This window comes from Coffea arabica, chromosome 1e (genome assembly GCF_036785885.1).
Source record: "Coffea arabica cultivar ET-39 chromosome 1e, Coffea Arabica ET-39 HiFi, whole genome shotgun sequence".
In the NCBI taxonomy this organism is placed as follows: Eukaryota; Viridiplantae; Streptophyta; class Magnoliopsida; order Gentianales; family Rubiaceae; genus Coffea; species Coffea arabica.
Window position 1 is genome coordinate 55,061,665 of NC_092311.1, and position 17,428 is coordinate 55,079,092.

A 17,428-nucleotide genomic window follows, 5' to 3' on the forward strand; every position below is an offset into this window, starting at 1 on the left:
TAAATATACTTAAACAGTGTCGGCTCGATGTGCTGACATCGGTACACCTACACCGCACCATACATACAAGGCAAAGCATTATTGCGCCTTTCGATTTGATGGTGCACGCCGCCACGGTTGGATAAACCACAACGAATCACATGACCGAAAACTGACGATTTTTTTTTTTTTTTTTTTTGCAAAATAAAAATGTATAGGAAAGTTCGAAACACTACAGTACCGGTTCCTCCTGTCCTCCACCGCCAACACTCGAAAAAAAAAATCATTTTTATCACATACCGCCCTTGTATTTCCTCAGAATGATGCCCAGTAATACAAACATGACATAGCGGATTCGTTATTCTTACTATTGTTCAGTAGCGTACATAACTCGGCACCGAACCAACAGATTTGGTGTCAATTGTCAATTATAGCCAGCTTTACACAAGTCCACATTCGAATGTAATGTAGAAGAATGGCCAGAAACCTTCTCCTAATCTGTGTCCTAAAAATTGATCTTACCAGACAGATACCAGGAATGCATGGCAAGACTCCCAAAAGACATTATATTAGCAAGAGAAGACAGTCCATGAATCATGCCGAACTTCTTATTCATGGCAGCAAGCTTTGGATTTACCTTCGCAACTTCCTGATTCTTCGTCCACCCGACTTCTTCCCCAATTTGTGCTTCTCTTTCTATCTTGTGCCTTTGTTTCATCATCTGCCTCACAATAAAATGTCATCTCTCATTAGATGCAGTAGTTAGAATGCGGCTAAAGAGTAGACTAGTTCAGCTCGTCACATTACCAATAAACCAGGGCAGGAGCACGTTGATCTTAGATTCTGTTGTTATTAAGTATGTCTTTAGTCATCTATGTTGCTATGCATTGCTGTAATTTTGAAAGTTGTTTTGTGTAGTTGGTGCGCATGCGCTAGGCATGTGCCCCCATTAATGGTGTTTTAGTTTTTCTGTCACTTTAACACCATAATATGTTTGTAGCCCTGTAAGTTGCCATATTGTACTGCTGCAGCCATTGCCCCAAAAATTGTACCAGCTCTCTTGGGCTCTCAAACAGCCCAGAAGCAAATTTACTTGTGCGTTTTACCCCTTAACCAATTCCAATAATTTTATGCTGCTACCAAAATTTTCTGCTAGCTTTCTGCAGCACAAACAGTTCAGCAAGGTCGTATACGCCATGTAAAAATTAAATGTTAAGCTTTACATGAGCTATTAATTAGACAGTCAGAGTCTTCGACAGGAAAGCACACAGTCCAAAAAAATGCAAGACCTACCTAGAAAAGGAACAAGTAGTCCAAAATTTCATTTTGATAAAATAAAACAAGAAAATATTGCATGTCCAAATTCTAGAGTATATTGGCTTTTATTGACTGGTGAATGAAAGTTCGGACATCAAGTAATTCGGCTTTTCAGTCCTTTGGCATACTGCACTGCAGACTCGTTGGTGAAATATAGATTCCAAGGGGAGATGGGGAAGCAAGGGTCAAACCAAGGACATCAGGAACACCGGGTTAATCCCCCCACCATCTAAGCTCGGTTTTGAGGACTTTATATTAACAACTTCAGTGCCAACACATGTATAAATGGTTGCCCAGTGAGGTTGGTTAAAGAAGTTTCAAACCTCCTGCTTTGTTTAACAAGGTCCTAACGACAACGTCGTGATTTGCTATATCATCTAAAAGGCTCCAAAAATAGATTAAGGCATCTGAACGAGTTATGTGATGCCCAAATATCCTATATTCGCTAATCCGTTGATTCTTCTTCAGTGGGTCCAAAAGAAGCCACAAGGACATTGTTTCCAATGTGAATATATCCCCCAATTATCCTCCCACAACAGCCAAACCACAAATTGTTATTGTACCAGATAACACAAGCTAGATACAGCAAGGAGTAATGTTTTCCCCGTCCTCTCTAGTCTCTAAGGGTATGTAATTTCACTGTATGTAACCGTCTAATTGTAACTCTCTATTTCATTCAATATTGATATTATACATATTCTAAATCAAAATATATTCCTCCATGCTTCCTTTACATTTTGATGAATCTTCACAGTACCCACTGCAAGTCTTTAACAAATCAAGACAATTTGCCATGCAACTTTACAGGTGAAGTTGAAAATAAAACTGATTCATTAACTTCTTTTTGTTCTTGTGAAAGAATGACATCAGAGCAATTTTTATCAGTAACATGTTAGGCTATGCACAGCAAGTCATTAAAGGTGCAATACGATACCCCTATAGAAGGAAGGTGTTAGAAGCAGTTAGAGAAAAGAAGCATGAAAGAGGTTGTTACCAATCATTGCAACACTAGAGAGTGGGAACCTAGTCTGGCTGAGAACCCAAACTCTCTCAAGTCAGAAGATTGAGCAGTCATGAATATCCTAATGCCATCTTAACCAGATTTTTCTGTATCAAATGTCCATCATTCTACAAGAATAACAATAGGAAAGAAAAATGTGTAGCCTTCCCATAACCATGCTCAGTATTCAGAGTTTCCAATCCAAACCAAAAAGTCTGGAGCACTGTGAATTTAATTTCATGGTAGTTAATAGAATTGCACTCTCCACTACTAAGCTAATGGTCCATCTCGGGAATCTTCCTCTGCCTAGTGCAGAGAGACGGGTAGAAAAGAAGGCCATTTGACTTCTAAATACTTAAAACGGAATGCCACGAACTTGCAATGAATGAAGTAGCTTCTCCGTGCGTCACTCAGCCCAAGTTTAAGCAAAGAAAAGAAGGAAAGCTCGGCAGATTGAACTTTCGTGTTAGGCAGGTTTCAAGCCCGCGGACTGTCAAGACATTAATAACACTAATAGGGGATAGTACCGATACTTAAAAGATGGCGCGAGCGTGATACTATTTTATCAGAGAGAGAGAAAGGGAGAATAACACATATTGCTAAGGTGAAAATTACCGGATAACACGATCAAGAATAGGTGAAAATAATTAAGGAATAGGGGAGAAAGAAACCTCGATGGTCATGGGAGTAAAGACAAGAAGATTGGTGAGGTTGAAAGCGAAAGCAGCTAGGAGAAAGCCGAGTTGGTATTTATGAGCCATGGAGGCAGTCTTCCAGGGATGCAGGTAGGCAAAGGACGCCACGCAGACCGCACAACACACCCCGACCATGGAGAAGTAGGCAGGGAACATCTTGCTCTGCAGATTCCCGAATTGATGCCTGGGCAGATTCCTAATAAAAAACAAACAAAAATTAATGAGGCCCAAAAAAACCCTGATTACTACTAGTAGGCACTATTCAAGACTTTCAGTAAGAAGAAGAGATGTTGGGAGTGTGGTGTGGGAGGAAGTAGTTTTTTTTTTTTTTTTTTTTTTTTTTGGGGTGGGGTGGGTGTGTTGGGGTGGGGACCGTGGAATACTTGAACATAATGATGCCGCCGATGAAGGTGACCCAGAGGGCAGCCCCCCAGGCAGTGGAGAAGCAGAGGAGGTGGGCGAGTTTGAGGAAGGAAAGAAGCTTTGGATGATGGTGCTGCTGGCCATCCTGGGGGGATGTTGATCCGAAGGTTTCAGGGGAGAATATCACCCCGACGGCCAAGAACGTCACTGCAGCTAGGAATCTGCTCATCCAACCCATCTCTCCCTTATCTAATTTTGTTGTTTTTTTCTTTTAAACGTGGGTTGTTGCTCAATTATATAGTGAGGCGAAGAGGAAGACCACCCACCCACCAACTTCGCTTAGTACCGGCACTTCCAGAAGTTGGACTGCTGAACCTCTATTTTATTTTACTCTACAGTTATTTGTAAAATACTCCACTCAATTATCATTAACTCGTAGCTTGCCCCCTAAACTATGAATTTAGCGTTTTACCGCCTTATCTAATCTATTTATTTTTGGCAACTTACTCCTGTTAAACCGAAATCAGCATGAGAGAAAGTATGAATATAGTTTTATCTCATTAATAACTTCAAAAAATCCTACCTGCTCATGATTTTCTTCTCGACACTTGATTTCTCTTCTCTTCTCTAGCTCCGAATCACCTACTTTTTCTTTTTCTTTTTTCATGTTTCTTTTTATTAGATCTGAGCTTTTCCAGGGTTTGATTTATCTGATCTGTAATTTATTGGATCTATTCAATAAATCTCACATAATATCTGAATTTGAAACCGTTAATCAACAAATCTGACGATTGAAAACAAGCATAGATGTTTTAATGATTGAAAACATGTACGAATCTTCGTGGAATTACAATTATTTTATCTAATTATGTTTGATGATGTTCGTGAAGTTACAATTATTTTATTTATGTATACACAGATATTCGTGGAGTTATAATTATTTTATTTCATTTTTTAAAATTTGGAGCTTTATAATGTAATTTTTATTTGTTCTTCAAATTTGTAATATCCATTTTTCAGATCTGTTCTTTGATATTTGTGCATATTTGAGAATGTAACTTTTGCCATGAGTGCAGATTTTAATGAAATTGTGATGTTTTATAAAAAAAAAAAAAATCAAATCAATTGGTCTTTTAACTCTTTTCTAAAGTACCTTAATCAAAAAATAATCTCTCTATTTTTCTAACCCCTTTCTTGATTCACTCCTAGACAGCTTCTCCTATTCTTCAACTCTCTTTTCCCTCTCTCTCTTTTTTTTTTTCCTCTGTAATTTCTAGTTTATGATGTTTTCTTCTATAGCGTATAATCAATCTTCTCATCACTGATGATAATCTCTTCAATAATGTATATTCAATTTTATTACTCCTTTATTTTTAATACATATTTTTCTCAATTTCTTTTGTATTACCCTTTGAACTCTTAAATCTTCCTCTTTTTTCCTACTCTACACGACACTACCAATCTTCTCCTCCGTCTTTACCCATCCACAATCTCTAATTTGATTTATTGATATAATTGTTTTAACATTGGTACAAATTTGGATATCCATCTTAATGGTTTTGTTGGTTTTTATTTTAGTTTTCATTTTGGAGACGTCCTGGAATTGTACAGTTTATGATTTTGTGATGAGATTGTTATAATCGCTTTGAGTTTAGTCCAATATTAATCTAAACCAAATTAATCCAAGTGGGCTTCCATCCCATCCTGTCCTGGTGGACCGCGATTTGATGGGCAGCAATGGAAGCGCAAATTTTTGGTCTCCCATAAGAGGCCCAGGCCCATCTTAGGGCATAGTACATGAAGGCCTGTAGATAAGAAAAGTGTAAGGGATAATTGCAGAATCCTCCCTTGAGGTTTCAGACTATTTTTGTGGCCTCTTTTTAAATTTTAAAAATTATACTAACCTCGCTTAATATTTATTATTTTGCACCATTCAGGTCCAATCAACAATTAAAAAGTTATAATAGAAGAGAAAATATAATATGATTCTATCATTGCCCCTTATCTATTACAGAGAGAATAAGGAGGGGCAAAGGTAAAATCATGTTATATTCTCTCTTCTATTGCCACTTTTCAATTGCTACTGATTTGATATAAATGTTCTAAGATGATAGAGCTGAAGGAAGATTAATATAATTTTTAAAACCTAAAAGAAAACCAGTAAAATAGTTAAAAATCTCCCGCCGGGGAGAGCTTACTGTTAAGATCTAATCTAAGGAGACTATTAGCCTATTTGCGGCGGTCAGATTTGAATGTCACTAGTCAGCAACTCCAGTTTGCTGCTAAGATCTAATTTAAAGGAAGGAGACCTCACTGTTTTGGACTTGGTCCACCAGCTTTTGACAACTCACAATTTTCATCCTCAACACACTGTACACAGCCTTGCTCTTCTGCCAGTCGTCGTACTCAGCATCCGCGGGCCGTCTCCACTGGGATCCTTTTTTAAAAAAATAAAAAATAAAAATTGTCGTTGATTAAAAAAAACAAGAGAGAGAGAGAGTTTTGGGATAAATTGATAAAATGAGAGGAAGGAAGGCGTCGAACATGGCACATGATGATTGTTGATGATGGATTCCGTCACATGCAGCCACTGACATCATCATATCTGGCCACGACTTCTCCTCGTTCCCAACAGACAAACACCACCACTTCCTGTTTTTTTCCCCCTTACATCCCAATTCCCAACTTCTTCCTGTTCTTCGTATCTGGTGCATCAAGAAGATTAGCATCCTCAGTGCACATTTAATGTAACTAGTAGATTCTTTATGTCTAGATTTGTCAATTTGTTGCACCACTACTAAGAAAGTCCTAATTTCTATCAACCAATGTTGGGTTGGGAAAGAATTTTGACCCAACTTTTTTTGTTTTTTTTAACTGTCATCAGCTGGTGCGGTGAGCCTTTTTATTTTTTGCCTTTCCTGTTTTGAAAACAATAATAATACACGACGATATGCTTGCAAGATTAGAAAAAAAACATATAAACGCGAAGGTGCTGCTGCTTCCTGGGTCCTGACTTCCAGCTCCTCCGTCTAATATGAACATGAACAAAGAAAGCGTGGGAAACAGTGCAAAAAACGGGTTGTGTTGCATTTCGTGATCCGTAGCTTCAGTCTGCGTTTTTTCGGATAGCCGGGATCCGACGTTGATTTCCGATTCTTTCTTTCGCCACAAGATATGCTCCTCGCTCCTACTTGAAAGAAAATGCCGTCCAAGTGGATACGTTTATTGAATATGGATTAAAATTAGTTTGAAAGAAAAGAGCTTCGTTTGATGAAACAAAGCTCCGATTGCGTAAAGATTTTCCAATGAATATAATACTTCCTTGTGATTAGGGCAAAAAAAAAAAAGCATTTTAATTTGTTGACCGCGTTGTAATCTGTTTCTTTTTTCGAGAACAGAACGCAATCAATAATGGCAGTCATTTTTTCCTTTGATAATAAAAATAAAATGTATGTGCACAAAAGGCCGTGATGCAGAGGGGACTAGATTGCGTTTCAGAGTATAATGTATATCCACTCGTTTGGATTGCATTTTCCGTCATTTTTCATGGAAAAATTACTGTAGCGATTTGATGTATGTGAGGAAAAAAGGTAATAGAGAAATGTGTTCACGGAAAATGACGAAATTTTTCTACGGAAAACAGCAATCCAAGCAAGGCCAACTCTCTTATTATTGTTACTTGACGTGGAAACCTATAAAAGGCCAAAAAAGGACATTTTCTTTAAATTATTTTTTTTTTTACTATAAATGAAATTCTAACCCCTCGACCTATAACTCAATCAAAAAGGGATTAGATCATCATCCCCTTTTCCTTTTTGGTGGTGGACACCGAGCATTCAAAGATGATTAATAACATCCCGCATTTGTATTTTATGCGTAGCAGAGTAAGAACCCAGAGATTAAAAGTTTTTCATTACCTGTTGCTACCTTTATGGCAGGCCTGCAGTGCTGATGATGCCTTACACACCAACTTTCAAACAAACCCCAGTATGTAATATGTTCTTTTTTTTTTCTGGGTTGCACGTGACTCTTTATACAACTCCCCACCTTTCTTTCTTTCTCTGTCATCCAAACACCTCGCAACAAGCAACAAAATATGCTCGCTTGTACGATGATCATCCTGAAATCACTCTACTACTACTTTAATTGTTCTTCTAAAATATGCTTCTTCTTTTTTTTTTTTCTTTTTCTTGTGCAGCGTGGTTAATTAAGCCAGCCAAATGTGTGTGGGATCGTAAATAGAAAATTCTAAATTCTAAATCTTTCTTTTTAAAAAAAAAAAAAAAAAAACCAGCCAAATAAGTTTTTGTGCGTGAGCATTAAATCTGACTTTTTTAGGAAGTCTGATTATGGAGAAAGGCATTGCAGTGGCCGGATGGAACTTTAGTAATTCCTCATTAAAAAACAATCGATTTATTTGTTGATGATGTATATAAAGTAAAAAAAATGATTGAAAAAAAAAATTTAGAGAAAAATGACGATACGAACGGGCCTTATAAGTTTTTATTCACGTAATTAGGGGTTTATATTTACAATGAATCAATAATATGTTTCATGTAAGAGAAAAAAAGAAAATTGGAAAAAGCTGAATTTCAAGGTTGCGTACGGCCCCTCCTCTGAGGAGGTTGCCGCAGCACAGACCGAAATCATTATGGCGCACTTTTTCTGCGATTAAGCTTTTCTTTGAGTACGCATCGTCTTGGATGCTTCCGCTCTTTTGTCAAGTTACTTTCCGGCTGCAGAGACGCATGCTTTCTGTCTGACCCTGAAAACTTGTTTAGATTTTTTTTGGCCACCGCTTGTTTAGATTACCTTTTTATTTATATCCAGCACTATATATATATACAAGGCAGCAAATACACCCACCGTAGACACACATTACATCAGCAATGCCATCGCTGTACTAGCATTGAGCGCTCATCACACCATGATATTGAAATGGATCCCAGTCTAGGATTATGATACATCATCATCCGGCATCCTAATACCCGTGGCTCCCTTTTGGATGCAAAGTGTTGTGTTGTGTTGTATATACGGTACTCCCTTTTTATGCATTTTGGATGCAAAGTGTGTATACAGTAGTAATTTGAACCAAGGGAAAAACAAACAAAAGTCATCCACGAGTAACTCGGATGCGTTTGCCTATGCAAAATGTTACAGGATAAGAGGTGCATACTTATCCCAGACACGGGTGACCAGCGAAATGTTTGCTCCAACAAAGCAGATATGGGCTTCTAGTCCCAAGGAAACAAATGAGCAGTTCAGGTTGACCCCCCGTCTTCCGCAGTACTTGTACAATGGTACTTCTCGTTGCCATTCGAGTAATTTAATCGAATGGAATGAAGGTCTCGTGGATTTGGAGCAAATCATTATTACTTCCTAGTAGATTGAAAGGATCGAATGCGCCTGCGTCTTAATGAAATCTCGTGTAGTGTCAGGTTTTGGGCCCTTTGGCAAGTTTGGCTTGGATAAGCCTGACAAAAGAAGGAAGAGTGGCACCCATGGCCGCTGGACAGCCACTCTCATGCATCCCGTCCTCTGCAGCAGCCATAATAACACCAGAAATAACCCTCCCTCATCCGTTCCGCTTCCCCACCTCAAATTTTAATTTTACCCCCCTCCTGTTCCATCCATCTATAGAATGGTGCAAATACAAAGAAACTTGACCAAACGAATCTTAAAAGCTCCTAACAAATATTCAGAAGTAAATAATGGGAAAGACTGAATTTAACTCTGTACAGGTACATTGTAGTAAAAACTAAAAGATGGGAAAGGAAAGAGAAGGTAGGTAACAAAAATTTCCCCGGCAGTCTTTGACGGTGACTAAATTTTCCCTTTGTACAAACATGCTACGTGATACTAGTTGATCGTCCGTAATCAGATTCTCCCCCCGCCGGTCTACTGATAAAATCTTATTCCTGTTTCAATCATGCTCACCTGATTCTCATGATCCACGGTTGTTCCTGATAACGCCTCATAAATCATCATCAATCATTCATTCGTTCAATTACCTTCAACAGCTTAAAGCCTCGTATTTCACTGGAATTGGACGATTAAATCCCACTTGAGAAAGCAAATTCCCAACAACAGCAAGGTCCCTGCAGAATACTCCTTGAAATGCCGAACAAGATGCTGCCGCATTTGAACCACCCTTACTCTCGAGCCTACTACCGTTATCACCATTACACACCTCCTTGGCAGTTGACGCAGAGTTGAACGTTTCAACAATCTTGGACTGTTCACGAGCTTGTTGAAGCTGCAATGATTGTGCAGCTTGCAATGCAGCAGCAGCCTTCTTCCGCTGCTTCTCCGATGCCTCTTCATCCATAATTGCTGTCATTACGCTGGTATACCCCTTCTGAATCAATCTATACAATAACAATGCCGATATTCTTGCTCTATCCCGAATAGATTCCATGTCACGCTCGTCCCCAAACTCACATCTGTCAATGAAACTGGAAGACTTATCAGGCTTGTGTCTAAGGGTGAGAAGCAAATGGGCTCTCTCCAACTCTGATCTGGAGCAACCCCGCCTCAAACCAATCAGAGCGTAATAATCTACATTCCCCGTCTCTCCCGAGGCAACCCCCTGCTTCAACTCCTGCATTTTAGTTGCCAGTGAACACAACTTCCCTGGGATTTCTCTATATTGCACATTCTGACGTTTCCATGCAGGTCCGGGCAGCTTTCTGTCCCGTAAAATGGAATTGTACAGGAGTTTAAGATGCTCCAGATCGTGAAGGGAATCAGGGAGGCATCGAATGGTTTCAAAAAGAGCAGCTCGAGTGGTCAATGCTTCAATGCAAGAGGGCTCCAACGCCAGAGTTTTATTGCAGTCTGCAATTGCCTCGGCAATTCTACCTGCAGATCGATAAGCTGAGGCTCGGTGCATGTAGCATTCAGCAAGGAAGGCCTGTGGGGCCCCACGACGCCCATCAACGATCTTGGAGAAATGCCGGATGGCTTCAGAGTAAAGCCCAGCGTCAAGGGCTGCAATGGCGGCCGTCTTGCGGCGGAGGAGGAGTTTGATATGGCTAAGGAGATGGGAAATGCTCTCAGACTCGGTCTTGGGAGGCGTAGCCGGCTGGTTAATGGGAGCGGGAAGGTCAGCTGAGGTTGGGAATTCGCGAAAGAAAAAACTATCGTCGGACCAACAGATACTCTGACGGCGGAAAGCTGCAGTAGCCAGGCGCTTCCAAGTCTGGAGGAGAACCATGGCGTCCTCCATTAGGCCCAAATGGCAACATGCTTGACCCAACACCAAGTACCTAAGCGTAGGGGGGAAAAGGAAAATGGGTCATGAGTTTGAACAAGTTTATTAACACGGAAGAAAATCTGATCATTAGCACTACTCCCTCCCTCAGTAGAGTCTTAGTCCCGCGTACGTCCTTGATTAATTACTTTCCGGCCAGTAAAACGACAGAATACAAACAGATTAGACAAAAAGTCATGGAATGATGATGTATAACACGGGAACCAGAGGGGACTGGGAAGCAAATCTGCATTGCCCGGATTTTGCATATTAGCAATTCAAAAAAAAAAAAATTTTGGTGAGGTCTAAGAAAAGAAGTCGGCAACATTACTAGTACTAGTACTAGAAGTTTTGAAGACAAGCGACGGAGAGAGAAAAGAAAAGGGAAAGGAATTCTATCGTAATAGTTACCTCCACTGGCCTTCCTTTTCGCAGTTTTTAGTGAGGCCAGCCATGACCTTCTTCTTCAAATCGGAGACGGAAAAGCATTTAAAGGTAGGCTCTTGGTCCTGCCGGTCGGATGATAGAAGCTTGACCCGCTCTCTGGATAAGTGGGCGGAGGAGGAGGAGGAGGAGTTATCGGAAGAGGAGTCGTCGGAGAGCATCTTGAGGCTGGGAATGTAGTCCTGAAGCATATCGGCGACGTCCCTGAAACGGCGGAGATAAAGCAAAGACCTAGCCTTCAAGTGGAGGGCTAGGTCGAGACGAGGGGAGAGTTCCAAAGCAGCGTCCAGAAGGTTGAGAGCCGAGAGGATCTCGGATTGGTCTTGCCTAGTTCCCAGCAGAACTTTGGCATCCTTCAAATACTTGTCTACAATCTGAATTTCACGTCCACGTCCCACCGCCACCGCCACCAAATTAAAACCCCATTAAATCCGAACCACAACAACACAAATTACTACATTATTAGGAAGTTTAATTTTAGTAGTTTGGGATGAGAAAGGCAAGCAGAGAGAAAGAACGAACCTTCTTGTTGGTGACCCACCAGTGCTTCCTATTATCTCCGGCGATGGAGGAGGAGGCGGAGGTCAGGGATGGTGCTGCGACGGCCATGATGGTTGTGCAAAATGGGTCAACCCGTTCAATACATGAAACCCACCCTCTCTCTCTGTCTCTGTCTCTCTCTCCCTCTATCTCTCTTAGTTTCTCTCTCTTGCTAGCCCTCCCTCAGTTCAGAAATACAGGAATGTACCTGTTTATATATATTTCTTTGATCCAGGCAGGACGGCGGAAGAGATTTCACGAATTTCACCTTCCCAGTTCCCTCCCATCACTATTTGGTGGGAGAGAGAATAAGAGGCATTGCGGTATTTATTTGAATCCAAAAGTAAACGAGGCACGGTAACACTAGTGGAGCCCAAAGTACACACATTCATCTACCCCAAATTTACCCTTCATCCTATGGACGTAGATGCCGCATTCATATTTATTGCATTTTTTATATTTATTCACATGGAGTACTTTTTTGAACTAATAGCAACACTTTTATGGAGTATCCGTCTACAAATTTTTTTTTTTTACACTAATAAGTTTAATTTAATGTTATATAATATAAATTTAAATTATGCACATATAATATATATTTATAATTATTAATATAATAAATTATTATATTATCAGAGCATAATAAATTAATCTAACAAATTAATATCATTAACGACTGTTAGTGCACACCTATTATTCAAATCCATACAAATAAGTTGTTACAATAAATGGACCCCACAAGAAGTCTGTAGGCTGCAGCCTTTTGTAACCCCTTGGCTGGGGACAGACGTGAACAAAACAATAATGTGTTTGTGATGCAAACAAAATATTATTTGAAATAATAGAGGTATTCAAACACTCTCATTATTGAATTTTGTATACGTCTGAGTATAATATATGTAGAAGTACATAATTATAATTTGAATTAGACTACAAAAATAAAATATGTATGTAGAGGTACATAATTGCAGTCAGATTTGTAGCTTTAGAAGCAAGTTTATAGGAATGTACTTACGCCAACAATAACATTAATTGTCAAATGAGAAGGAAACAGAAAAAATGGCATGGCTCCTTAACGCAACACGCAACGAAAAGGAGGTGCCAGCTTTGACCTCTCAGGGAAAAAGAGCCTTTGATCCTCTCCCTCATAGCTGGCACCACACCCACCCCTCATCAACCAATTCTCACAGTCTAGTTTCACTTTCCCATTACTCTCCAAGACAAACATCCCCCGCCTGCCCCCCCCCCCCCCCCCCCCCCTTCTCTGCCCGGGGCCAACCCATAATCTCTATAATATGTATTGCTTCATTTTTTTTTAGTGCATAGGTCTACTATTCATGCCTGCCTAGTGCCATCCCCACCAATCCCCGCAACCCCCTATCAATTACCCTACTCCTACCGCCATTTTCTTAAGGGATAGTATCAAAAACCTTCCTGTGAAGTTTCTGTTAATGTTGCCCGGCACTTCTAAAGTTTTGAAAAATAATTTACCTCCCTTATTTTTGTTATTCGGTGTAACAAAAGTTTCAAAAAATTCTAAACTACCATTTTGCTCGTTTTCCTGAATAAAGATATTCATAAGCTACTTTGTTTACTTCCAAAAAAAAATCATCTAAAAAAAATTTCTAATAGTACCACCATATCACAAAATTATAGTCCATAAAAACATAAATTTAAAAAATAAAAAGATATTTGTAAAGAAATACATTATCACCAATTTAATTTTATATGTTCAAAATCGATTTCTTATGAAATTTATATTTTTTTTCCCAACTTCTTCTCAATTCAATAGTTATCCTTATAAATTACGTATTTTTAGGGTTATTTTTGTAACTTTATATATTGAAACCTTTTCAATATAAACGTATTTGAGAGTATTTGTAAAATATAAGATTTTGCTCTAATATTTTAAAATTTTAAGAAATAGAGGGGAGAGAGGAAGAGAAACAGAATAGAAGAAATAGAGTGGTAGTGATGAAGAGGGATGATAGTAAGGGATTCAGGCATGAGTAGTGGTGGTAGAGGAAGAAAATGCGGTGATATTTTATTTTTATTTTTATTTTTTATAGCTACAAAGTAAATTGTATTTAGGAGCTTTAAGTTATTTTTAGAGTGCTTTTCAATTAATGTTATTGTAGACTTGTACTCGAAATACAAGTTTTTTCAAAAATAAAAAATCAATACAATCCCTATATTTTTATTTTCTGTACCCTCTCCTCACCCTTTAACTGTATGCAGTATCAATATGTATATGATATATTAAATGTGATCACTATTGTTACTTTTCTAATTAGTTTAAGATATGTTTTGCTCTAAAGTATGTCTAACAAGTGCCAAAAAAAATATAAAAGTTTTTCACACATACTTCAAACACTCGAGTACACAAAATTTTTTCTAGCAATTCTACTATAAGCTATAGTAAAATTTTATATAAACTCTAAAACAATACACTATCCAAATGGATCTACTGTTTTAGGACACATTAGACAACACAATTTGTAGAAATAAGTGGTGATTTGATAAAGAAATGCGGGTTCTGAATTTAGGGTATATGCAGGCTCGTTTGACAAATTTGAAGTTTGAAAGCTGAATTATGAATTTCAAAAATTGAGTGCTAAAAATATTAAGTTACTACATTGTTTAAATTATATCTGTTTGATAACTAATTGGACTATAATATTGAATTGAAATTTACACAAATATTTTGTTTTTATTTTTTAAAAATTGTCTTTATTTGTGTATTTAGAGAATAAATGTGTGTTTACGTGTGAGAGAAAATAATAAAATACTTTAGAGCTAGTATTTAAATATATGTAGTTGTGTGTAAGAAAGTATATGTACACGCATGCGTGTCTATGTATATGTGGTAGACACAAAAAAAAAAAAGAGTGTATCACATGCGAGAAGAAAAGTGTGTTATGTGTGTAAGAAGTATAATATGTGTAGTTAATTTAGAAGATTTAGTGAAAAATTTTCACTTAATATTTTGTACACAAATTAAGCAGTACTTAATATATAAAATAGCAAGGCATTTATGTTATTAAACATGAAAGTTTTGAATAAATTAATTTTCAGCATTAACTAGAGTTATCAAATAGAGCCCTTGTCTTTATTTATTTTTTCCTTCTTATAAGCTCTTTCTTTTTTTTATCTGTTACTCGTGTACAACAAAATTTAAACTAACCTAAAAATAAAAAATTCTGACATGTTTGGATGTTATGTGGAGTAAATGCAAAGAGGGTAACTTAAACTTCAAACTGCGTTTGTATTTTAAGTGCTTGTTTCAAGATTAGGGTAGAAAACTCTCTGTTACCCGTTGAATCATTCCAATCTGTACATTGTGGTCATTCAATTTTTTTTTCCCCAAATCACCTACTCAAGTCACGAAAATGGTACATTAATAGTCATTTTGTTAATTTTTGCTATTAAAATTGCATTTTGATGTTTGTTTTAAGGGTCATTTATGTCAATTCAAGAAAACAGTAGTATTGTATTATTTACTCAGTTATAGTTTTTTCTATTCGTTTTTTTTTCCCAACCTCTTTACTACAATCGGTTTCACAAATTTCTCTCCTTACCTCCTTTATGCATGCGAATTTCATGAATCGACACAAACATCCTTGAAACTAGAGGTGTCAAAATGGGTGACTTGGGCGGGTTTGGGTTGGGTAAAATGGATAATGGGTATAAGTGAGTCAACTCATTTATATCCATTTAATTAGATGGGTATAAATGGGTAAGTCAAAAAATGAATTGGGTAACCCAATTACCCATTTATAACCCATTTATTTTAACTTTTTGTAAATTCATTTAAATTCATTTTTGCAAACTAAGTTATCAATTTATACCACTCTTTGTATCCATCATTAGTTTTAAATATTTATTTACAATGTTCAATAAACTTAATTACCATTTTTTTTTCATTTATACTCTATGTCACAAAATTACCTATTATTTAATAATTGAATAATAAGAATGTAAAATTTTGAACTAAGTACTATAAAAATTAATATAAAAACTTAATCCAAAAATTTTGAACCCCTAACATTGTTTTCATATATAAATTTAAAATTTCATTTTAGAAAGATAAGAAAATAGGCTAAAATTTATCATAAATTAGTAATACTGAAAAATGAGCAAGTTAACAAACTAAGAGAAAATAAAATAATAAGATAAAACCAACAAATAATAATAATAATAATAATAATGAAACAAAAGTAGTTAACATCATCACAAAATGAAAAATTTGAAAAAAAAAATGGGTGGGGGAAAAGAAGAGACTTGGGGGAAGAGAATTCTAAATGGGTTAATTGGGTTTGATGGTTTACCCAATAATACCCATATACAAAAATTTAAGATATCCATACCCATCTATTCATGGGCGGATATGGGTAAATTTAATTAAGTGGGTTGATTTGCCACCTCTACTTGAAACTAATGAAAATTAATAAATATAACTGGCAAAATTTAACCCAATGACCACTAACATACCACTTTTGTGAGTTGAGTGGATGATTTGAAACCAAAAAAAAAAAAAAAAAATTAAAATTAAAAATTAAAATTTCTCATTTACATATCATTTCTCATGCCATTCAATTCATTTATTTTCTTACAAACTTAATTTATTAAATGAAAAAGCGGGGCTCATCTCATAAAATTTTTTCATTTACAAATCATTTTCTCGTATCATTAAATTCATTTCTCCCATTACAAACTTATATGGGAGTGTTTGGATAGCACTACTATTATCTCAAATAATATTTCGCTTACATTATAAACACATTTCCCAACTCACATTTTTATATTCTCAACCATCTTTTTATCTCACATACATTACATCACAAAAAGTGCTACAGTAATTATTCCAAATAACATCCTATCCATATTCAACGGGAAAAGCGGGGGCTCATCTCATAACCCACACGAATCATGCCTTTTTTTTTTTTTGTGGGGCTTTTCCATTCGCCCTTTCAGAGGTTCCTTTCCTTTACGTTTCACCCACATTTGATTAATGAATGAACAAACGCACAGGAAATTATGAAACCAAAAGGAGTTGGGGCAGCTGGTTTAGCCTTAAAGTCTCTCCAACCCGCCTTTTTCGTTTTTCCCACCCCCCCACGACGCAAAGGCCCACTGCCCAGTCTGCCCCTTTACTTTATACTGCTACTGGTACTTGTAATTTAATAAGGACAGTTCCTATAATCTCGTGCTTTGTTTGGCCCCACTCCTTTTTTCCACATCACTCATTTCCAGATAAACCCAACGTTTCCACGTGTCAGGCTTCTACTTCCGGTCCCACCATTCCCAGCGGAACAGCTCCGTCTCTTTCAGCCTCCTCCACAACGTATCAATAACATTAATAAATATCATTCCCCAGCCGCCGGAGACTCGGAGAGCCGATCCTTCTTCTTCCATCTTGTATTGTGGGGCATCACTGAACTAATTTTCATTTATCATTTCTTTAATTTTGTAATGGGAGCATAGTTTTACTGCTCCTACGGATCAAGTCGTATGATTTGAGAGGAGTTAATTTTCACGCACAGATACTAACTGATACTCCGATATGTCTTTGAAGACCACGTTTCCTGAACATATATATATATATATATATATATATATATATATAAGAGTAGGGTACTGAGCTTCGAGACTCAATAATGAATCCATATGGCTCTCAAGTTAATCCTTCAGGCTTTTGCATCTGAATTCATAATTCACAAAGTCCACCACAATTATAGAGTACTAGCTACCCTAATTATGAGAACGAAAAAAGACATAAATATGAGTTACTAGTTCGTACACTCTTTGTCCCACATCTTAATCAACTGATGATGATCA

The 17,428-nt window shown here is 37.3% G+C and overlaps 2 protein-coding genes across 2 annotated transcripts; both read right to left on the bottom strand.

Moving 5' to 3' along the window:
• Window positions 1-310: 310 nt before the first annotated feature.
• LOC113718572 (uncharacterized) lies at window positions 311-3,722 on the bottom strand. The gene is made up of 3 exons (XM_027243471.2): window positions 3,375-3,722; window positions 2,968-3,187; window positions 311-700 (listed from the first exon to the last, which is right to left on the bottom strand). The coding sequence occupies exons 1-3, from the start codon at window positions 3,590-3,592 to the stop codon at window positions 485-487; spliced, it is 654 nt and encodes a 217-aa protein (XP_027099272.1). The 5' UTR covers window positions 3,593-3,722; the 3' UTR covers window positions 311-484.
• A 5,337-nt stretch (window positions 3,723-9,059) lies between these two features.
• On the bottom strand, window positions 9,060-11,800 carry LOC113718579 (uncharacterized). Its single transcript, XM_027243477.2, has 3 exons — window positions 11,573-11,800; window positions 11,018-11,424; window positions 9,060-10,622 (listed from the first exon to the last, which is right to left on the bottom strand). Exons 1-3 carry the CDS (start codon window positions 11,657-11,659, stop codon window positions 9,368-9,370), a joined length of 1,749 nt encoding a protein of 582 aa, XP_027099278.1. The 5' UTR covers window positions 11,660-11,800; the 3' UTR covers window positions 9,060-9,367.
• Window positions 11,801-17,428: the final 5,628 nt, after the last annotated feature.